The following is a 23,520-nucleotide window of genomic DNA, read 5'->3' as shown; positions in this document are numbered from 1 at the left end:
ATGCTGTACAGAGTTCTGTTGACAGAGGTAATTACGATTATTTATACAGAGTTCGGAGTGAACTTATTGAGTTCTGTGCTAAAGTTAAGTGGGTGTTCTTAAACAAGTGCAGCATTTCTTTAGAGTTGGGTTATGCACCAATGCAATATATTACCCATATTACTGACACATCTGAAGTGTTTATTTAATGCTTTCTTGAGCAAAAATACTGAAAGACTTGCTATACACATTTTCAAAAGCTAAGCCTCAATTTAGTCTCCAAAATCCATTTAGACTTTGACTAAGAAAATTACATTCAAAATCCACAGCTGTCTTTGACTGCAACATTTCTTTTATCTCAGGACACATTATTTTCTTAAGAAACTGGAATTAATTAAAAAAAAAAACACAACAAAACAACTTTGGATATTTGTAAGTACCATCAGATACTTGATATGAGTTGAAGTACAAATTATTTTGAGAGGTAACATTTGGAGAATTATAAGTGTTTGTAAATGAGTTGGAATGCACACTGCAGTGAAATAAAGGCTCTTGCATTGTGCAGCATGGTTTCTTGATGTAGGGAGCATCACAGAAATTCACTTTCACTCTCTTTGGAAAAACAAAAAAACCCAAAACAGAAGACCCCTCGAAACCCAGATGGAGTTGTCCTGAAAGAGACTCCTAAGTACTCCTATTGGACTCCTATGGAGACCAAATGGATATTACTGAAATAGGCTATTATGTGGCTGAGGATGCATTAATCAATATAAGTGTGGAGAATATTCAGTCTTAAGTAACTGACAGTTGCAGGTGTATATGTAGAGAGAGGTTTGTATATAGCCATGTAGTGCCTCTAACCTTTTTGCTTATATGCTTTCTGGAATTTTCTGTATTTTAAGAAAGGGATAGAAACTGATAAGGAACTTCCCGCTTGCTGCCCTGAATTTACTGTTAGGTGTCTAGAATATCTAGATTGTCAGTTAATGGAGATGGTTTCAGTAATTTTCTAGTGTGTACCTGGGGAGATTTCTTAAATTTGAGAAATAAACTTACCAATGTTACAATTTTATTCTTGTATTTCTTTTATAAATTGTCAATAAAGCTGATTTAGAAACCCTAGGGAGAACAGTAATAGGACATTTCTAAACAAAAGGCAAAGAGAGTATATCAGGTGACTTTGAATAGCCAATATAAATGAAATTTTTACCTTTCAAGTGATGGAGAAGGAAAAGACAATTTTAATAGTGGGAGAGATTCATTGGAAGTGGTTTTGATACATGGAAAGTTACTTAATGATATATGTGAATAAATTAAGAAAGCCACTCTCACTGAAAAGGATTGGTTGATATTATTGAAATATGTATTTAAAATTATTTACATGTGTAACTTTGTGTTTTATTTATTAATAAATATTATTATTTATGCTTGTATTTTTAGGTAAAATTTGGAAATACAACATTTAAGACAGATGTGTATCCCAAATCACTTAATCCTCAGTGGAATTCTGAGTGGTTCAAATTTGAAGTAAGTATCTTGTAAGAGTTTGCCTATATCTATATAGACACTGGTTTAGATGCCTTTGATGAAATAATTTCATTTCTGGCAGAAAATGAGTTTTGAGGAGTGAAGTGTGTTTCTGTTTAAATACACACACAGTCTTTTCAGCAAACCTATCTACAGTTAGACCTTGTTTGCCAAAGGTGTCTCCTTGGCTTTTTAGGACTGTTTGTAAAGACAAAACCTTGCCAGATTGGATCCAACTCAATGTTACTCTGGGTAATACTAAAAAAGATAAAACAGTGAAAATAAGGGGGAAATAGCATTATGAATCATAGTAAAATACTATATATAAAATAAAGAGCTTGGACCATGGTTATTGGACCCTTTCTTTTCCTGTTACCTTTTGTAATAATGTGAGGGCACTTGGCATTTTCCTGTAATTGCTTATTGCTTCCTAGGATCTAATTCGTTGTTGTCCTTTGACATTGTGCCCTGAACAAGTGTTCACACGTTCTTTTTATTTTGTTACTGCGTTTTTAAATTACTTTTAAAAATTATTATGTAATGGTATTTAGAAAAAAAATTAATAATTAAAACATTTGACTATGTAGGAGTGGTTCACTTGTAGTTTTCCAAGATAATATGGCATGTAAATATTTGTACAGGTACTAAGTGATGTAATAGCTGGTAATGTTAGATACATTTTAAAACAAATGTAAAATGGTAAGGTTAGGCAGGTTATTAATCAACATGGAATTCTTGATTTAGAGCATCTCTTAATCAGCAATCCAAGTTGATTAAGAAAGTATTTCTGTGGTATAGCAGTTCAATCCATTTTTGTTTTTTATCTTTCAGTTCCTGGGGTCATTTTTTGGGGAGGGGAAAGAGCTGATCTGTGTGGAGGGTTAACTCTTTATACAGAAAGAGGTTTTTTTGACAATAACAGAAGTCTCAAAATTCTTTTTGCATGGAAAAATGGATTTGGGAAAGAAAAGAACCAGACAGCAACAATGAAAAAATTAAAAAAAGAATTCCACATCTCAGAGTGGAAAAACACTAACTGCTTAAGACATCGTAAGTGTGTGCGTGTGTGTGGAGTTTGATCTTTTTGCAAGACTACATGTTATAATTCTGCAAACACTTACATGAGTCATAACATTGCATTTAGCAAACCTCATTCTTGGTTTGTGGCCTTCAACACAAAAAGTTGTAGAAAGCCTGTCTTTATTTGTTCTATAAAATACCTCAGGTATCTGCAGATGGATTGTTGCATTTACTTAGGAAAGTGCATGTCTGAAATTACTGAATTTTTATAGTGGATTGTATAAAATGTCTTTTAAGCCACTGACCTGTTCAGAAGGTTGAGAGCACCAGCGATCATAACTTCAGAGTATAATCTCTGAGATGCTTGATTTTAAATTTTGTTTTTTTTAAAAATAAAAAGTATGTATTGTGGAGGTGGGTAGACTATCTAGAGAATGTAACTTAAAACAAATTGTGTGAATTTTAAAATGTGTAATAACTGTAGTCTTGCTTTTCTGTTTTTCTCTCACTGATAACTCTGGTTCCAGGATCTCACCAGTCTCTGAAGGGTAAAATCAAAATAAGTGAATGTGTTGTTTAGATACAGGAAATCGAAATTACAGATTGATCTATGTCAGGTCACTGTAGATAACAAACTCGCCTGTTTTTTGCATTTGTTTTGCAGCAGTGTTTCCCTGCATTTTTAAAAAATAATGATTTAATGTTATTACTTGTTTCTAGGTAGATGATGAAGAGCTACAAGATGAACCTCTCCAGATCACAGTTCTTGATCATGATACCTACAGTGCTAATGATGCCATTGGCAAAGTGTACATAGATATTGATCCTTTGCTCTACAGTGAAGCAGCTACAGTTATTTCAGGCTGGTTTCCAATTTATGATACCATTCATGGTAAGATTTGCTAATTTAAAAGTAAAACAATGCTTTTGAGGTGTAATCTGCTTCTTACAATATTATTTTCTGTAAGATGTCTTTTAAAAATTTGTAGTCATTTTAGCCTTAGGAGCTGGAAATCTACTTTTCTGTCAGTTTTTCCTTATTTCTGGCATGAGAAAATTTCTGGCATGGTAATTCAGACTAGTGCTTGGCAGAATGCCTTCTAGAGAACTTGTAGAACTTCCATTTTCCACAAATGGAAAAAAATCTTCACATGGTATTTCAAATAGTTACTGCAAAATTAAGATTAAAAAAAGAGACCCAAACAGTTTTTTCAGTTAGAGTGTGTTTACTAAAGGAACATATTTTTGCTGAAGTCACGTGGGTTGGGCCTTCATGGGATGCTGAATAAACTTCACTTGAGATGGAGGGACAGGATGTGACGCGTCTTCAACATAATCTAAAGGATGAAATTCCTTTTCTCTGCAGAAGGTACTCTTAGTTCTAGACAGATTTCATTAGAATATCTTGAAGGGATGAAAAGATGAAGTTAATGATATTTTTGCCTGTGATTTTAATAAAAGATGGCTTTAGTCCCAGGAAGTTTAGGTCGTTTACTGCAATTAGCTTGCTGCTGGAATACCTCATTGCAGAACATCTATGTGGTTGTCATTATCACTCTTGCTCATTATCCAGTGTGAATTAAATGACCTAACTATGTTAAAAGCTAATTACGAATCACTGCTGGGAAACTGGTATTTACTAGATGATCATCATAGCTGATGCAAAGTATTTTTTACATATATAAATCATTATATTTAATAGGCTTTTCTTTTTTTTTTAGAAATACTGCATGTGGTTTTCTTACTTAGCCTTTTATTCTAGTTACATTTTCTTATCTTGCATTTTCGTTTGAAGAAAGACACAGTAGTTGAATGCTTGTCTTAGGATGTGTACAGCTTATATGTCAGAGTGAATTAGATTTCTCTATATTTTCCTAGATTCCACAGCTTTTTTATATTTAGGTAAAATATGTGAACCTGAGGCTCATCGGTGTAATAACAGAAGGCTTCTTTCTGTTGGCTTTTTGGAAGGTAGATCTAGGTGACTTCATTGCAAGAATGTCAGAGTCAATCTATGAATCTAATGCTTTTGTTTAAGTGTCATATACTTACGTGATAAAGGCTTCTGAAGACAGTAGAGATCAGCATCATCTCAAAGTGTAGCCCTCAATATGTCAGAACCTGTAATATGTGGCAAGATTTTATGACTGGGTGGGGAAAAGAAAAAGTTCAGAATAGGAAAGTAGAAAAATCAAAAAGGATGGGTGTATTTTGACAAAAGATTCTGTTATTAGTAAAGTTTAGTTGTGGTCAAAAGTTAAGCTTTTCCTAAAAAGTCTGTAATACCATATTTTTAATATATTTCTTCTCTCAGTTAAAATATTTTACAAGCATTTACTATGCCACTTTGTGGTTCTAGAAAGAGCCATGAATTTTCTCATTGGATTGAACTTTAGAGAGGAGCTTTACTGCAATTTTGAAACCATTTCAGGGAGAAAATCTAAGAGCTTTTTAGTGTTGGTCAGAGACATATTATTTGGACCAGACTCTAGTTTCAAGGCATCTATACTCAAAGTTACTACTGCCATCTTTTTGTGCTAAGAATATCTTGGGGACAGTCACAGTACTTAGATACCGATTTTATGTTTCCTGCATTCATGGTACAGGGCAAAGGAGCAGAGAGAGCACTTGCTCACTGCAGCAGAGGCCACTGCAGTAGCAGGAGGCTGATGGCTAGGAACCTCCTCTGAGATGGCATCTCTGCAGCAGATCCGAGAGGCAAGGAAATGTCTTCCTGCTCCTCTGACCAGGCTGGAAATGACATGTGAACTGCCAGTTGAATCAAGCAGTTCTATCAGGGTTATAGTATATTCTTTGCAAAAATACTAACTCATTTGTAATAGAAAGTAAATTAATTACTAACAATAGAGAATAATTAATGGGCTAGTTTTGTGTTTGTTTCTGATTCAGCTTCTAATTTTTCATTTTTTTTAATTGATAGGTATACGTGGGGAGATCAATGTGGTGGTGAAAGTAGACCTCTTCAATGATTTAAACAGGTTTAGGCAGTCATCCTGTGGAGTCAAGTTTTTTTGCAGTAAGTAGAGGGAAAAAGTTTTATTGAAGAGAACACTTTTCTTTCTTTACCTATTCTGTCAGTTTCCCTTCTTTAACCAGCTCTTGCATAAGCCCAGTGGAGATTACATTGAAGCCAGTAGCAAATGCAGAAAATGGTTTAGTTTGCTTTTCTTTTTTCTTTAGTAAATTTTTACTGTTCATGTTTTGAACAATTGTAAACAACTGATTTCCCCCTCCCCCTTATCTTCCTTAAGTTGCATTTCAGTGCATATGTGTATGCACATATTATTTTGGGTGCATATCCTGTTAAAGAGGTATAAAATGAAACGGTTTCATAATGGTAAGTGTTGTAACTGTTTCACTGGACAGTTACCAGTGTTCCAGGGTCTCCCAGAACAAAACTGCTGGTGTATGTCCACATTTTAACAGAAAATGGTGTGGATTACTTTCTGGAATCCCTGCTATCAAGACAGGCTGAAGGAGCTGGAGCTGTGCAGCCTGGAGAAGAGAAGGCTTTGGGGAGACCTTATAGCAGCCTTCCAGTACCTGAAGGGACCTACAGAAAAGCTGGGGAGGGGCTTTTCACCAGAGAGGGTAGTGATTTGAACAAGGGGTACTGGTTTAAAACTGAAAGAGGCTAGATTTGAGTTAGACTTCAGGAAGAAATTCTTCACCATGAAGGTAGTAAGGCACTGGAATAGGTTGCCAGGGAGGTTGTGGAAGCCCCCTCCCTGGTTGTGTTAAAGTCTGGGTTGGATGAGGCTTTGTGTAGCCTGGTGTGGGGTGTCCCTGCACATAGCAGGGAGGTTGGAACCTGTTAATCTTTAAGGTCTCTTTCAGCCTTAACCATTCTGTGATTCTATGAATTATTGGCTCATAGATGTATACCTTATTTTTATTTTGTTTTTAAACAGCTACATCTATTCCTAAGTGTTACAGAGCAGTAATAATTCATGGATTTGTGGAAGAACTTGTAGTTAACGAGGACCCAGAATACCAGTGGATAGACCGAATTCGTACACCGAGAGCATCGAATGAGGCTAGACAAAGACTTATTTCACTCATGTCAGGTACTAAACATGTAGGCTGTAATAGTTATTGCTGCTTTTAAAAATATTTGCCATTTGAATGACTTGCTTAAGACAAGATCTGATACAATTTTTGCTATTAATTATGTTTTTTTTTTCAGTGTGCACTGTCTTTTGTTTCTGAGGTTCTTTTATTCTAACTGAAGCATGGCTGACTACTTTTGTTTTTTCTTCTTGGGGAGGCCATGCTACTGTCTAATTTGTTGCTTGTTTTTAGCAAAGTCAAATAAACCTGTGGAACTTCCTTGAAGATGTTCTTAATCCATATGAAGAGTATTAGTAGAATTTTGACTCAAACAATTAAAATAACAAAACTACTCCACCCTCTCTGAACCACTTTGAAGCATGTGTACAAATATACACTATCTCAAATACAGTGTATATTAATACCTCTCTTACTCATCCCATGTTTTTGAAGTTAATATTGGTTCATTGTTTCTCAATCTGTATTGCCCTGCATTGATTCTGCAGGATATACCTGCAATTTCTGTAGAGACAAGTGATTAGAGTCAGTTGATGTCTCCACAGTATCAAGTATCTTCATGGATTTATTTATTTTTTGTATTATTGATGTTTACAAACAGCAGTTGTGAATCAATCCTGTTTCAATGCAAATAAAACAAACCAAAATACACCTGCTGTAAAATACTTGCACACTAAGACAAGAGACAATAAATAGAGGTGGAAGATACTGAAGGTGTTAGTAGTGCAAAGAAATTATGAAAAACAGCCAGTAGAATGATAGGTGGTGGTTTCAGTTCTCTTATGGGATCTTTATGTCAGGTTTCTTGTAGATACAGCTGTGATTTAAGGAAGATGATAATAATAAGAAAAAAGAGTTGCGTTTTCAAACGTGTATCTTTAGTAATTGGGGCAACGTAAGAGAGATTGTGGAGATATTACTCAATATCTTCAGTAGGAGAGGCACCACATTTTGAGGAAAAATATGAACAATCAAAATCGTTGTAACTGACATGAATTCACTTTTTTATTAGGTTTTTAATACTGTTCCCCTGGAATGTCAGTTTTCAGGATTAATACTTGCATATTTCTTGCCTTGCATAAATAGTGAAAGTGGATAAAGTAGCACATGGGGAAGTATTCTACTAGATTTTTAAAATATTTTTATTCATGGCAGTAGTTAGAGGGAAAAACCCAACAGACCTCATAGCAATAATTTTTCGTGTCATGTAATACAATGCTCCGCACTGCAATCATTGTTACTGGTGTCCAGACCTAAGGAATCTGGAAGAAATCTGTAACTTCTGAGAATGACCCAGGTTGTTTGATAGATCTCTGTCATATTATGTGCTGTGTATGTGAAAAATAATTCCATCTCGACCTTGGCTTGAATGGAAGCCATAGCAGTTTTCACTCAGCTAGAAACTTTCATACTCACCCTTAACCTTAGAGATTTTGCAAGACTATTACAGGCATAATTTCAGCCTCTGCTAAGAATTTTACAACAGAAACCTGTTCTAGTAGTTTTAAAACCCAAGCTTCTAGAAAAGCAGTAGTGACCTTTTCATTCCACTTGAGTTCTTAACATCGTTGACATTGGGACTGGTAGGCTGTCCTCTGTGACACTGCGGCTTTTTCAGTTTGTTGACAGAGGATTTTGGTAATCTTACATTTTAATCAGAAGAGAGATGATATTTTCTACCTTAGTATTACCAAGGCTATCTAGCTACATAGATCAATGAACTTTCTTACAGTTACAGTCTTTCAGTCTTTGTGTACAGCTAATACAGGAGAAGAGGCAATATTTTGTTTGCAGTGAGAGGGTGGCATATGTAGTTCCTGTTTTGCTTACTTTGTGTTACTTTTTTAGATGAGGCTGCCATATTAAACACTATTAATTTTAAAATATGAGAAAGTATTAATTAGGTTGAAATACTTAAATGAGTTCATCAAGAAAAAATTATAGATTGCTATCCACATGGATTCCAAAGATGTTGCCTTGCTCTGAACTGTATGGAGTAGCTAGAAACTTGTGTGTTTCAGCACACATTTTCACCATCTCTTTTTACGTAAGCGAAGAAGGGAAAAATGAATGAAAATAAAAAACAGAGAAAACCATTTGTGAAATAACATTGTTTTGGCAATGGGAATAGACTTGGAGAAAAAAAAGAAAAAAACCTTCCAAATCAAGAATGTCATGTTATGTAATAGGAGGCAGAGATTGTGGCCAGCTGCTTGTCATAATTATGTAAGGTTGGATCTATTACCTGTTCTACTGACTTGGTTGGCAATTCTAAAAGAAGAAGCAAAAGACCATGAAAGACAATAGGGAAAGATCACTCTAATTATGAACTCTTTACCTTTTGTTTTGTAGGTGAATTGCAAAGGAAGATTGGCTTGAAAGTGCTTGAAATGAGAGGAAATGCAGTTGTTGGTTATTTGCAGTGTTTTGATTTGGAGGGAGAGTCTGGACTTGTAGTTCGAGCCATAGGAACAGCCTGCACGTTGGATAAATTGAGTAACACAACAGCATTTTTACCTGCATGTAACTCCCCATCCAAAGAAATGAAGGAGTAAGTATGAATTAATAGTTTGTAGGGAAAAAAGTTTCATCTCTCTTCTTTTCATACTCATTCAGTTTTACATAACTGGTGTGATTTTTTTTTTTTTTTCCCCCTAGATTTTCCTTTGGCAGTTCTATTTGTCTACAACTGAGTTTATGTTCTGTGATTTTGAAATGTTTTAGGTTGGAGATTACGTTACTTCTCTAGGAATTGGAGTGGTAATCCTTACTGAGTATGACTTTCTTGAATGCATACAGCAAGGGTATTGCATATCCTTGGGTTGTGATCCAGCAGTTTCCTAACTAATAGCTAGTTCTGCCTTGACTTCTTGTTTGTACAATAAACAGTTTTGTAAGGGCTTGTTATGATACACCTTCTTTTCAAGATTTCCTGTGTTCAATGCAATCAGGTTTCAGCATTTTTGCTGGGCATATAAGAAAAGATAAGTTTTGAAGTCAAACAGTTCTGTCAGTGATTTAGAGAATGACCCTGAAGTAGTATCTTTTTTTGGTGTGCTTTAATTATTACTGTTGCAAAACAAGTAGGGCTGTTACAAAACAGGTAGAGTTAAACAGTGGTCTTGCAGAGAAAGTCTTTTATGAAGGGAGGTAGAGTTGCTTGATCTTCATTACATGTATTGCAACACCAAACACAGTCTGAATGCAATTTTTTAATGTCCTACAAATTAACAGAAAAATACTTGCAGTCTTCTTCAAATTGTTTCTACTTTGTTGCTTGGCTAAATTGGTTATTTTCTGTTTGATAAAGCTATTCAATTTCTAGAAGGAGAAAACAGCACCAAAAAAGTGTTCTGCATATGTTGTGTTTCCAGAGTTATTAACTGAACTAGCCATTTTCATTAACTTGAACTGTTATGTCATTACAGTAGTAATTTCTGTTGTGCAGGCATCAGTACGCTCTGACTTCTCAAAATGACTGGTTTCCTGTTTCAAATTGTAGTTTCTTTGTCTTAATTTTAAAAATTTCCCATCAAAAGAGCTTCTGGATAAAGTGCCCCATAAAATTACAGTAGCAATTCTTAAGTAAAAAAATAAAGGTGGACCTGGTAACTACCAATTTAAAAGACATTTGCAAGTAAATCAATAACTTTCACTTTAGAGCAAAATGTGGAAATTCCACCTCCCCAAACAGTTTTCACTCAGCTTGGTGGTGGATATTGTCAGAATCATTGTCCCTCATTACAGAAAATGGTAATGTTTTTCAAAACCAGCATAATCAACTAATACTTCTTACTCTTGGCTTTACTACCTTGGTGCCATGCTGCCAAAGAATCAGTTACGCATTCACAAGCTAGTGCTTAAGCTGTTCCTGTCTCTTTTTATTTCATGTGGACTCCTGCATGTTAGGAATTTAAATGCTTAGAGTCTGCTTAAAGTAAGAGATCTCCTCTAGCTAAACTTCCCTGAAATATTTTATAACATAACCTTGCAACCTGTTTGTATGTATTGTTTTCTTTTCTTCCACCTTGGCTGCAAATTCTCTCAGGTCTCCGCTGGTTCATCCGCCAAGCCATGGATGCCGCTCGACTCACAACAGCCCAATTCACACTGCTACTGGCTCACGACTTACTCAGAACTTCTCTGTGTCTGTTCCCACTCTCATCTACACTGGTACGAGACTGCTCAGATTCAAGAGCTGGGGAGAGGCAGGCCACAGGCACAGTGGTCACAAAAGGCAGGCAGGCAGGCAGTGTAGGCAGGTACCACCCATCTTTTCTCCCTCATTTTCTCATGGAGACACCTGTTATCAGTGAAGAACTACTCTGTGTGGAGCTGCTGAAACAAAGGCAATAGTTTCTTCAAAATGCATCTGATTCTCTTCCACAAGGCCACACTCTTCATTTCTTTTTAACATGCTTACTTCCTAAGAAATAAAGTAAAAATAAGTTGATGTATCCCAGGAACATTCACTGTTTTACAGTCATTGGAGGAAATAACGTTTTGATTGGAGTTCATAATTGCTTTCAAGCATAATTCAGATATGGTATGTAGGTTTGAAAATGGTTATAGGAAGGGTATGTGCCATTTGTGGAAGAGATGGTTTTAGAGAGCAGGTAAGTCAATTTGTGCATAAGTGAACTGTTTGTCAATATAGCTGGTCCCGTAAAGATTTTCCTCTTTGCTCTGTTTTTAGCTGTGGCATGCTGCTGATGCTATAGGATAAGGAAACATTTTTATTTCTCCTTAAAATGCATATGTGTGTATATACATAAATGTATGAATATGTATAAACACAAATATAATTTGAAATCATTTTTCTTTATTAAGCTAACTCAAAGCATTGTGTATTTGACCAGATTTTCAAGCCATAAACTGTTTTCAGTTTGTTTTTTTTTCATATATATAATTTTTTGGTCACATCTCATGCCTTTCATTTGGCTTTATTGTTTCATTGTAGATTGTCAGCATCTATCTGTAGAATGCTGAATGGGTAAAACAGCATTTCTTTGCCTCTGGCCTCATCCCCAGTCTCGCACCTAAGGAATAGCTGCTGGCCCTGCCCCAATCCCATCCTGGTGTTTGGATCATGCTGCTGTCAGCCAGGTCCTTTGGCACAGGATTACTGAATATGTTTCCACCTTCTTCTGGCAGGATTCCCTTCAATGAAGATCCCAATCCCAATACTCATTCATCAGGACCCTCCACCCCTCTGAAAAACCAAACCTATTCCTTTTCACCTTCCAAGTCCTACAGTCGACAGTCCTCTTCTTCTGACACAGATTTGAGTTTGACACCCAAAACTGGTAAGGCGCTTCCACCCACTTTTTGTTTAAGTTGTGTTTCTCTTTCTATATTTTCATTCAACCCCTTTTTGCTTTTTGACATTTAAGTTATCAAAATGATGTGGAAATTGGAGACTTCAGATAGCACACCTCAAGCTTGAAAGGATTTCTGTAGGGTAAAAATTTAAATCCTGCCTGTATTTCCACTATTCTGTATAACATTAAAATGACATTTGTAACACAACTGTATTCAAGTCAAAATAAAACATATCAGAGCATTAAGGGAGTCCTAAGTAATTGCCTTTTTCCTATTTCCTCCATTTCATATTACAAATTATAGGAGTGCGTTTCTCACCGCATTATGTCAAGGACAGTTACGAAGAGAATGTAGTCTTCAAGCCTAATGTGTTCTGCTTTCAGTAAATTGTATACATTTCTCTGTGATTTTTTTAACTCTTTTTTGCAAATGTGATACTAGAAATAAAGCAGCTTCTGCCTTTTTCTTCCTCTTGGTATATGGAAATGGCTTTTTACACTCAACATTTTGAAAGTAATTTAAATTGTACTCCAGCCATCTACTAAATGAATTTTTCTTTCTCCATTGGTCTATCATAATTTCTTCAATCTGTTTCCCTCCTTATTTTTTAGTCTGTGGTTAGAATCATGTCAGTAGTAATGTCAGCACAACTCAAAAAGAATTATTGTCTGTTTATTCTCCATTGTGTGACCAGTGCCCTGAGTTTTGCTACTGTTGGTCAAAATACTTTGCAGAATTGTTTATAGAAGTTTGTTTGCCTTTTAAATGGTGTTTTAAATTGTGGTATTTGAAACTCTGAATGTTCTTGTCTCCATCTAATCTAGACAATTCTAAAGCATATTAAAGTAGTTGATTCAGCTTTACTTGATAAAAACGCTTTCAAGAAATTTTCAAATCAGATTAGTTAAATGTTGCATTCAAATGCAGTTGTAGGTAAATATTTTGCCCAGTTTATTCCCTATACATGTGTTAAAATATGTTCCCAGATAGGAAGCTGGTTTTCTTAGTACTACCTAATCTCTCCCTATTTTTTTAAAAAACAAAGTAGAGCACACTCTTTCTGTATGGGTGTCCTTTTGTATAAATGATGAATGTTTTGTAAATAACCTATGGTGGTCACTTGTTTAAAGGACCGACAAATGTAGCTGGATGCTTATTATGCAAAACCACAAATTCCTGTGTTTGGTTTATTGAATATTTGAAAAAATGTTTCTTTTGATCTTTTTTTCCATGGTAAAGGATTAAAATGTAACATATGATCATCTTTATGGATGTAGATGTTATGAATTTACGAAGGTGGGAACTCACTTTGAATTTGTCAGGTTTCTAAAGCACCAACCTTGTATCATTCCTGGCCATGTGACGTAGGTGGAACTCTTCTTTAGTCAGTTGATGTAGAACCAAAATGGATTGTCTAATTGGTACCTGTTATTTTTAGGGATTTTTTTTAAGTCTCTAAAGATATTTTTTTAGCTATCTTTTTTAGTATTAAAGCTAACGTTGGGCATGCTTTTGCTTACTAGCACTGTCTTTTTAGCAGCTTTTAACTCTGCTAATGGAACTTGTCTGAAGAGGATTTGCTGGTTGCATTAAAATCTATCTCAGTATTACATACTAGATTTTGAATCTTAATAGCTTAAAAGAGTAGTATTTCTTGAGTTTTGTTACCTTTTACCAAAATTTTGATGACGTGCAGAAGATACTTCCATAACATACTAAATTTGTTTTGTTTTGTTTTGTTTTACTATTCACTCTGTATGTTTAGACCTCTGCTTTCATTTCCTTAGACTGTTACTGAGTTGGAATATTTCAGTGTGAAACTTGGTTATGTCAGTGTTCAAAAAAAAAAATCAAGTCAGGCATCTCATGTGACACATTAAACATGATCAAATTTGAGATACCGTTGCTCAGATTGGCTGATAGGAAAAATTAAGTATTTTCTGATGTTTCTGCAGTACATTATTTCTCAGTGAGGTAGCTAGTGTGTTCTCATGTGTGACATGGAGACTCACCTGGAAAAAGAGTGCAGATACCACAATTTCACGATATGAATAACTAAATAGAGGAGATTGAAACTTGCATCTGCTTAAGCATCTAGTAGCTCCATTTCAGCATTTCAGTAGCTCCATTTAAGCATTTCAGTAGCTCTAAATCAGGAGAATATTACCTTAATGTATTTTTATAAAATACCCTTATGATTGTGTTACCCATTTTGGTCTATATCTGATATAAATATACGGGGAAATTATTCTATGCTGAGAAAGCTTGTTTGGATTTGACGTTAACTTTCTTCTGTGAATTGTGATTTATTTTATGCCACTGCAAAGTAACAGAATATCAGGCTGACAAAAGGCATGACACATTTTAATCAGGTAATACATTTTGATGTGACATAATATATGTTTGGAGGAAATTGAGAAATTGGGAACTCCTCTTCTTTGTGGGAACTTAGAATTCTTCAAGATGTACAACTCTGAAAATCACAAAACAAATCCATGTCTTCTTTGGAAAATAACTTTTTATACCTAAATAATGAAAGTAATCAGATTAAGGGTGTGAGAAGACTGTTATGTAGCCATTACTCCATAGCATTTGTTATCAAATTTTGTTTAAAATTTGAAATAAATGTTAGATTACCATGGCTTTTAAAATAAAGTTACTCAGGTCATGATTTTTGAGAACATACTTCTCATTCACATTGTGGAGCTGTATTGTCATTCCATGTCTTTGTATGTTGAGAAATAATTTAGCAGTAAGTGCTGGTTCACTTTGAGAGAAGAAAAAAAAAAGCTTCATTTTGATTTCTTCCATCTGTTTCTTTAGTCATCTTCTGAATCTACATCTCTCTGTCTCTATTACTTTCCTCCACAGCACCTTCCCCACAGGGACCTAGGATTTTCCTGTTTCCCAGCTCCCCTACACTCTCTTGTGATTCCCCACATCTTAAAAAGTCCTGTCTCCTCCTCTCGGGGTCTAGCCATAACCCTCTACACTCTAGCCATGTCAGCCCAGTTGTTCTGAGGAAAAGTGTTTCTTTCACTGAAGAGCTACTTCTGGCTGCTTCTGGTAGGATCAATCTATTATGGCCTTTTAAAGAAGCTTTTAAGTAAACGTTGTTGTTATTTGCTACAGGGGCATTTTAACACACAGCCTTCTATAACCCTTTGTTTTTGTTCAGTTAGCCTCTGAAAACTGCTGGCTACATGACTATTCATACCATCTCCTACCTCTGCCCCAGAAGCTTGAAACAGCTTCAGAACTTCTTAAAGGATTTGAAACATGTAGTTTATGCCACAGAACTTTCTCCTTTCCCTTCACAAAATTTCCTTTGGTTATTAGACTAAAATAACTCACTTTTTTTAATCCCACTCATTCCCTTCACTTTGTTGTTCCTGTGTTTTGCATGGAACAAGCACTTGCTTTTTCATTTATAATTCATTGAAATAATGGCTATCAGATGGCTAGCAACTCTACTTAAATTAATCTTTCAAACAAAGCCCACGCAAACTTTTTATTTGTGCTGCCTCCTTTTCCATTTCACTGACATGCATTATTTTCATGGATTTAAATTCAATAGTTGATATTACTGCTTTTTTTCTGTAGGAACTATTTTGCTTAGCTTTTATTTTTTCAGTTTGTTTCATGTCCAGTATTTATGCTGTGTTTGTCTGTATTTAATATTGTATAGTCCCTGACAATGATCAATACCAAACAGTAAAAGCAATTTAATTTTGTTTAATGGGACTATACAGATACTATTGTTTCCTTATCCAAGAACAGCTAAAAATACTTGTTAAAAATCATAGTATTTTATACATATGTATAAGCATATACTAATTATAGCCTAGTAGCTTTTGAAAATGTTAGGAATTAGTTAACATACATTATTAAGTCTGCTATTATTTCCAAGTATCCTAGTCTTTAGTTGAAAGAAATACATGTGCTTTGATGTATGTGTACAACCTCATTCATGTTTATTAGATGCTTCGTCAGAAGGAAAAGGAAACTGGCAAGGAATTGTTATGTTAAATTAGTCATAAATTTTGTAAAATAAAATCTTGGCTTCGTTTATAACTGTTTTGCACATGGTGTTTGTATTTCATCCTGCTCCTGACTCTTGTTTTTGTTCTTTATTCTGTGCTTTCCTATATAACGTAGGTGTTTACTTTTGCTTTGTCAAGTAGCACTGATGGTTTTAGATACAAGAAGTACCAGTGATAGTGTATTTTTAGAATTGAAATATTAACAAGAAAATCTGATTCACCAGCATTGTGTTTACTTTAGGAAAAACACAATCTTGGTATGTGTTTATTTTTTACTTTTGTCATTTCTAACCTTAAAGCACATAACTTGCTGCCATACATGTAACCTGTATCTCAACACACTCAGTTAAGAGTACAGTTCCTTGATAACATATAATTCAATATCAAAGATATTTGTGTATCTTATAAACTTGCCATCTCTTCTGATGACCTCCTGAATTGGGAGGTGGGGATGAGAGTGAAGTACATGAAAGAAGGAAAGAGAGAACTATCCCTATTAGGCAAAATTAGATTTTATTTCTTATTTTCATTTACAGATAATTGCATGTTATGTGTGTGCAAATACAGTAATCAAGTAAGTGTGGCAGTTTCAAATGCTGAGCAGTAGTCCTTAGCTTATTTGAATTAATCGAGTATTTCATTGCATAGATATTAAAGGAAATAAAAATAAATGGTAATACATATATTTTGATTCATATTTCAAATCAAAGGATGGGCATTGCTTTTGCAATTCTATTTTTGGGCCCAATCATTATGTAGCTACTGCTGTAATTATTTGTGCAGTCTCCTCCCAGTGGTTGGGAAAGGTGATTTAATTACTCTGAAACTCGGCTAGATTTTTGTGATTTTTTTTTTTATTTTTTTTTTTTTTTAACTGATAACAATAGTGGAGAGAGATCTTTGACTATAGAGTAATCTGGCAGAGAGGCATTGTTTAGCAGTGTGGAAAATAATGGTGACTCAAAATTGTAGGCAAAACTTCCAATAGTGACAAGAAAAGAAGTTGTGTGTCATAGGAAACAATTGCAAGCCCAGATCTTTAAGTCTTTGTATTTTAAAGTTTTCTTTTAGTTCAGGTTGACAGCAGAAAAATACCTTAGATTGGGGGTTTTGTGCAAATGCTAAGAAATCACTGCTAGTCATGTGAAAATCAAACCCCAAAACAACCTTGCCACCCAAATTAAAGTATGATACTCAGCATTTTATCTGGAATTTCAAATTATGGGGGTAATTTGACTGTTTTTAATAACTTTTATATATTTTTAAATCAAACTTTAATTACAAATTATATGTTTTTCTGAATGTTCTTTGTACTGATACTCCTTAGGAATGGGCAGTGGGAGTGCTGGAAAAGAAGGGGGGCCATTCAAAACTCTTTTACGACAACAAACTCAATCAGCTCTGGAACAAAGGGTAAGGCATTTTATAATTGTGTTTGTGATCTGCTGAAGGGAAGATATAGTAAGTTAAATGTTTTCTGTTACTTCTGTTTAAAAATGTGTGTTTCTTAGGTCTGAAAACTTACTGCAAACGTTGAACATTTAATAACCCTTTTATACACATTATTTAAATTTGAACATATTACTAAAGCATTAAGAAAACTGGAGCAAATAACTGTAATGTGCATGGTACTGAAGTGATTACAGTTGGCATTACAAGAAACAGTTTTCACAAAAATTACTGTTTAGTCTCTGTAAGTTACTGATGCATGTGTAAGTTTAATACTTTACTGAAGCCAAATTCAGAAACATTGGAATAGCTTTAAACAAGGTGAAAATTCCATTTACAATTGTGAGAACTTGTAGTTTTGAGAAACAGAGTTACTACATAATTTAGCCTTTGTTCTGCAACATGAAATGATGTGTACATAGTCTTTAAAAAAGTTATAACTTAATCAACTTCCCAAGCAATAAAAAGGCTTTATAGATTTACAGCTTTTTGAAGAACCTCTATAGGACTAAAAAAGCCATCAGTTATTATGCTGAATAGACTGAATAATAAAATCATGGTTTCAATTCTTATTTAAATTTTGGAATGAGTCATTGCAACATTTGGGTTTTTTTGTTAGATTATATCCTGCTTTTGTCAAAATGTTATTAGTGAGCTGTCTTGAAGGCAGAAATGTGAATGTTTTCCTATTAAAAAATAAATTCTAAGTTTAATTACCATTTCTGACCACCTGAATTACTTATACAGAACCATATGCATTTGTTGAAAGCAAAATCAGCTATATCTGTGAAATATAAGTGAATAGCTACTATTTTGAGTAAGTGGATGATTCTCTTCTCATTTTTTGTGTTACCCATTGCTAAGGGAGGATCGCCTCGTAGGTTCTGTAGAAGGCGGGTATGTTCCAAAACATTGTGTGACTGTCTTTGTAGCCCTTTTTTAATTTTTTTTTTTTGCATTGAGGATTTCTAAACAATTATTTGAAATATTTTTATTTTCTTTTTAGTGAGATTTTGCAGATTTCTTTGTAATCTTGTTTATGCAGAACTTTTAAAACATTTGTTCTGTTATTTTTAAGAGCTTGTATCACATCGGTATATTTTGCTTAGTTAATATTTAGCATGTTGATACATTTCAGTTAATTTTAATTTATCTTTCAATACAAATCCATCCCTTTTTTCTTTAAAAAATTTACTTTTAAAAAATGTTTTAAATAGCCTTTTCTCTGTTATTGCTAGCATTTCAGACATTTCATGGCTGATCTACTATTTCTTTAGGAAGCTTTTTAAAAACAATTAAGATGGAAATTAAGAGCACTTAATCTATTTTTAGAGCTTGAGTTATTTGCACATTATTTTGGTAAGGCCTGTGTATTGTCAAGTGGAACAAGAATATTGTAAAATGAGATGGAAAAGTACTAAGCCTGTTATCGATGATGTAGCAAAGCATGCACACTGTTAGTTGATACAAAAAATGGGTTCATACTGCCTTTCTGAAAATTTAATATTGAATGTATTTTTGCTATGCTTACCTCTAATGGTTGCTTTGAGGTTGATGTATTTAACTCACATTAATAACACTTAAAAGTTATTTTGTCTGTTTTAATGTTGCAAACATAAATAATGCACTCTAGTTACTCGTCTGGGTTTGTTAGGGTAGCACTTATTTGGGAAAACAAAAATAAATTCAATACATGTATTTGCAAATGTATTAGATATATAGTTAGTTCTTTTGAGTCTTAATTCAGTTTATTTGGGTAGATGGTAATGCTAGTTGCAAACCAGATGAGCTTTTGTTAGAAGGGTAATATTACTTGAATTCTTCTGGGAAAATACACCAGCTGTGGAGACTCACATATGTGTTTTGTTGTACGTTAATATATATTTAAGAATTTCCAGGAAGCCTATTGATAGCAAGTGTAACTACAAAGCTATCTTTGCTTAGATCTTTTTTTTCTATAAATGTATATGCTGTATTTCCATCAGTGGAAAAAACTGAGCATACTTTACTCATTAAAAATTAGCCTGTGTTTTTGTAGAAATGGCCAAATGCTGCTCTTGATGGTATTCTGTGTCTCTGTTAATCTCAACTTGGGCAAATACTGTTTTATATCTCTATGTTTGCATTCTGCAAGTGCTTGAGAGATCTTTACTGCAGCCTTTTCAAAATGGAGATCTGTTGATCTTCATCTCTGAAGAGCACTGCTAGATAACTGTTGTGTTAGAGTGCAGTTCTCTGTGTGATCTTTTGGCTGATTGCTGACTTAAGCAGCTTTTCCTTCCAGCGACTTCTTTTTACTATCCAGCCTATCCCCTCAGTTCAGTTGAAGAAAAATTTTAAGATTGTTCAGTCACCTTGTAAGATGGCACATTGAATGTGCTTAGAATAAAAATAATCCAAACAGAAAATGAGCTCTATTTAAATGTGGACCAGTTCCATGCTCTGGTTCAGCCCAAAAAGCTCTTTGAACACACCTGAGCCTTATGAGCATTATTTGAGGGAGTGATACAATTATAGGAATGGGTGAATAGCTGGAAGGGAATCTGAGAACTGTTTCAGCTGGCACTAACAGCAAGTGATGGGTGTGTGTAGCCTTGTTCCACGTGCTTTTCATTATTTTGTGTGTCTTTGTATGAAATGTAGTTAAAAAAGAATACTAGCAATACATGTATGCATATACACAGTTTAAACATTTTATTAAACAAATATTTTTGAAGATTTTATTGTAACCGTATCAAACTTTGCCCAAATGCCAACTTCAAAATCTCTGTGTAGCTGCAAGGAATAAACCAGTGACAGTTCTTCCAGGGTTCTATGCAGTCAGTGACTGGGAAACAGTGTAGTGAATTGGTAGTGGTAAAGTGATAGACCATCTTCAGTTGTAGCTTACAAACTAAGATCATTGTCTCTTCTCACACACAGGAATACACTGTGCTATAAAGATACTTTGCAAACTGCAGTAACAGAGAAGATTTGTAATACGGAAACACTGCATCTGGTTCTTATGGAATCCCAGTTTTCCATGCATCAAGTATAGCTTTATAATTTTGAAGTATTACAGATTACCACATGTGATGAGGCTGGCACTTGTATTTGAGTGATTTAGTAATAAAAAAAACCCCAAAACTTTTCAATAAGCCTAAGAATTTTTAAAAAAAGAGGAAAAAAAAGCCATCATACGAAGTGATGGAATTCCATCTGCATCAGAATGAATGAGATACAGTTAATGGAATAAGAGCACATGAGAATGGTTCAGTGAGTCAGTTACCTTGACTTGTCTGTTGCTAAAATTAACTGGTAGGATATCAGTCTAATTTTAGCATGCATCATCATATAGCCTTGCAAGTATTGCTATATTGATTGCGATAAAACCATTTTGTTACTTCAAAATTTTATTCCCTGGTTTATAGTTTAAGGAATTGGACAAACTGGAATCTGAATATGTTAAAATTAATTGCAGTATGCAGCCTTAGGAAAATGAACAAAAAACTAAAGTAATTTTTAAATCTCTATGTAGATTAAAAAGCATCAGATTCGCTTATGCATTAGAGCATGGGTTATTGGTCTCTTTGTTCACAGCATACTGCTTTAAGACAATGTGTGAATGTATGTATAAAATAGAAATGTAGTATAGGCTTAATGGAATAGGTGGCATATATAGTAGACTTTTCTATTGATTTCTGTAGCTCTGGGAAAGTTAGTTTTTCCCGTCATTTGTGTGGGCTAACTATATTCAAGGGACAGAGCAAACATGTATGTAACGTGTTTACTTATAAGTCATGCAGAGTGAATGTTGTGGACAAATATTATCAATATACTTGTGAATTGCTGAACAGTTGATATTACAGAGCCGAAGTGAGAGAGGGTTCTAACAAAGTGTTGATGTACTACAGCCTTTTTTGCTTTTTTTGACATGGAAGGCATACAGAAAAGAGATTCAGATTGTTTGATACTCAGGTTTCTGACTATTCTGAAAACCTGCAAAGTTCTTTGTGATTTGTTAGAACCTTGTGGAGGAATCTTTTCTGTAGCCTTCTCTAGAGATCCATCAGTGCTCCTGAAGGCAGAATAGACAAAACAGGTTTGCTGAAGGCACAGCTGCAGGTTTTACGGTTTTTTGCTGTTGCTTTGTTTGTTGTTTGTTTTCTTGGAGTTTTTTTGTCTTCTGGTTGTTGATACTTTGATTTCTGATTTCAAAGTTTGCCTTTTAATTTTGAAAGTCTAAGCCAACAAAAATCCAGAAAACTTGAAGTTTGTAGAACTTTTTAAGAGTTCAAATAACAAGGGCACTGAAAATTTGAAGTGTTAATATTTAAATCCGCATTAGGCTTTAAGAGGATTTTTCATGCCATGTATTGCTGGAAGAACTGCGATCCTTATTTAATCTGCAGCACGTACACTGTTTAGGTAGAAGCTGAGTGGAACTGGACTGTTGCAAGTGCTTCAAGTATGTGAGAAAGGAATCTGTACTTTCTCTCATATAAAATTATGGTGTTTATTTTTTCCATTTAATCATCATGACAACCAGGATTGCATGTTTTTTATTTTAGTTTGCTTTTTTTACCTCTACATTTCGAATTGCTGAACACGAATCTATTGCCTTTCCCCCATAAGTGTCCTATCATGTGCATATTGGAAATTCCATAGAATATCTGTAGAAAATGCAATCTTCCAGTTTTGGGCTGGCTGCCTTTGAATGTAATTTTTTCATTTTGTCATGTATGGTCATGAAAATTTACTGTTATAAATAACTTTGCCTCTTGAACAAACTACATTTTTGAGTAGTTGCTGAAACTTATGAATTCTTAATTGTAATTATGAATTGGTGCAAACCCATTTATGCAAATGAATTGGAAGTGAATTTCCTTAGTTTAAGAGCTTACGGTTGTATTTCAAAAACTTACTATTTATTCCAGAATATGACTATTTATTTGTACATTTAGAGCTTATGACACTAGCAGAGCAATCTGATAATATATTTTAGGGATATTTTACCCTGTGCTTCAGAATCAAACTGCAGTCATTTATAATAAAAAGATGTAAAAAATGAAGAAAAAAGTTGTTTGTTTGTTTGTTTTAATCAGCTAATGAAGTTAGAATTATGTTGTTTAGCTGTCATACTAAAGGTGGACCAACAGAGGCTTTGTTAAGAGAAATGTAAAATTTTGGTCATTTATTAATATTGTGCTGAGATACAACTCTGTGGGGGAAAAGTAGTCTTACATTGTATAATACCTCTGCTTTTATCATACTATGAGTATGTGAAGATGGATGATTACATAGCGCTTAGTAAGCCTGAAGGACTTGTGCAGCCTAATGTAACTGCTTTGCTTGTATTTCAGGAAAATTATAGATTCACTGCATGTTTATTGGCAATCAGCAATGGTTGGTAAGCAGTCATTTGATGTTTGTTTTTAATCATAACAGGAATTTCCATTTTTTACCTTGACGACCTTTCCACCAGGCTTTCTTATCCACGTCGGTGGTGTTGTCAGCGCACGGTCTGTGAAGCTCCTGGATCGCATTCACAATCCTGGTATGTTAACACGAGAACAATTTCCTTGCCCAAGTCCTGTCGTAATGATCACATAACTTCTAATCTTTATGACTTCATAACGTAGCAGAATTAGAATCTATTATAAAATACACATTTAAGTCTATTTTAATTATATATATTAAAAGCAGTATTTTTTCAGATGCTCACTTAAGCTTGATAAATAATACTCATTCAGAGGGGTATGTTTTTAGTGAGAAACTTTTCTGCAAGTTAATGAAATAATGAAGTACTTTGAATTGGTAACTTTGCACTAAAAGCTTGTCCTTGAATTCTTGAGAGTTTAATTTTTACGGCTTTTTAATATTAAAACTTGATGCCAGTTTTCCATTGTAAGAAAAATAAGAATAAATACTTGATCTTAACTATAAATGTTTTCTAATTTTCAGCTCCTTGAAATCGTTAAGGACTAATGACTACAATTTTGCTCAGTACATGTTTTCAACCTCCTTTGATAAAACCTTTACAGTTTTGTTTCTGTTCTTAAAAACAAACTGAACAGTACTTTTAAGGTTTTTATTTAATATTTACCTGGGA

The 23,520-nt window shown here is 34.3% G+C and overlaps 1 protein-coding gene across 14 annotated transcripts in view; it reads left to right on the top strand.

Annotated features, from left to right (window-relative positions):
- C2CD5 (C2 calcium dependent domain containing 5) overlaps nt 1-23,520 on the top strand; it is a 66,004-nt gene that overhangs the window by 2,459 nt on the left and 40,025 nt on the right. For 4 of the 14 annotated variants that reach the window (XM_051634016.1, XM_051633923.1, XM_051634271.1 and 1 more), the window contains exons 2-11: nt 1,420-1,506; nt 3,247-3,418; nt 5,468-5,563; nt 6,459-6,614; nt 8,968-9,166; nt 11,770-11,921; nt 14,809-15,003; nt 17,308-17,393; nt 18,294-18,326; nt 22,857-22,965. In XM_051634016.1, the coding sequence (XP_051489976.1) occupies nt 1,420-1,506; nt 3,247-3,418; nt 5,468-5,563; nt 6,459-6,614; nt 8,968-9,166; nt 11,770-11,921; nt 14,809-15,003; nt 17,308-17,393; nt 18,294-18,326; nt 22,857-22,965 (1,285 nt within the window). Of the gene's footprint in view, nt 1-1,419; nt 1,507-3,246; nt 3,419-5,467; nt 5,564-6,458; nt 6,615-8,967; nt 9,167-10,663; nt 10,789-11,769; nt 11,922-14,808; nt 15,004-17,307; nt 17,394-18,293; nt 18,327-22,856; nt 22,966-23,520 lie in introns of all 14 variants that reach the window. The other 10 variants (XM_051634594.1, XM_051634429.1, XM_051634939.1 and 7 more) reach the window with 4 other exon arrangements.

The sequence above is a fragment of the Apus apus genome, chromosome 1 (assembly GCF_020740795.1).
Source record: "Apus apus isolate bApuApu2 chromosome 1, bApuApu2.pri.cur, whole genome shotgun sequence".
Classification (NCBI taxonomy): Eukaryota; Metazoa; Chordata; class Aves; order Apodiformes; family Apodidae; genus Apus; species Apus apus.
The sequence above is the reverse complement of the archived record's forward strand: the minus strand, read 5'-3'. Positions and strand labels throughout refer to the sequence as shown.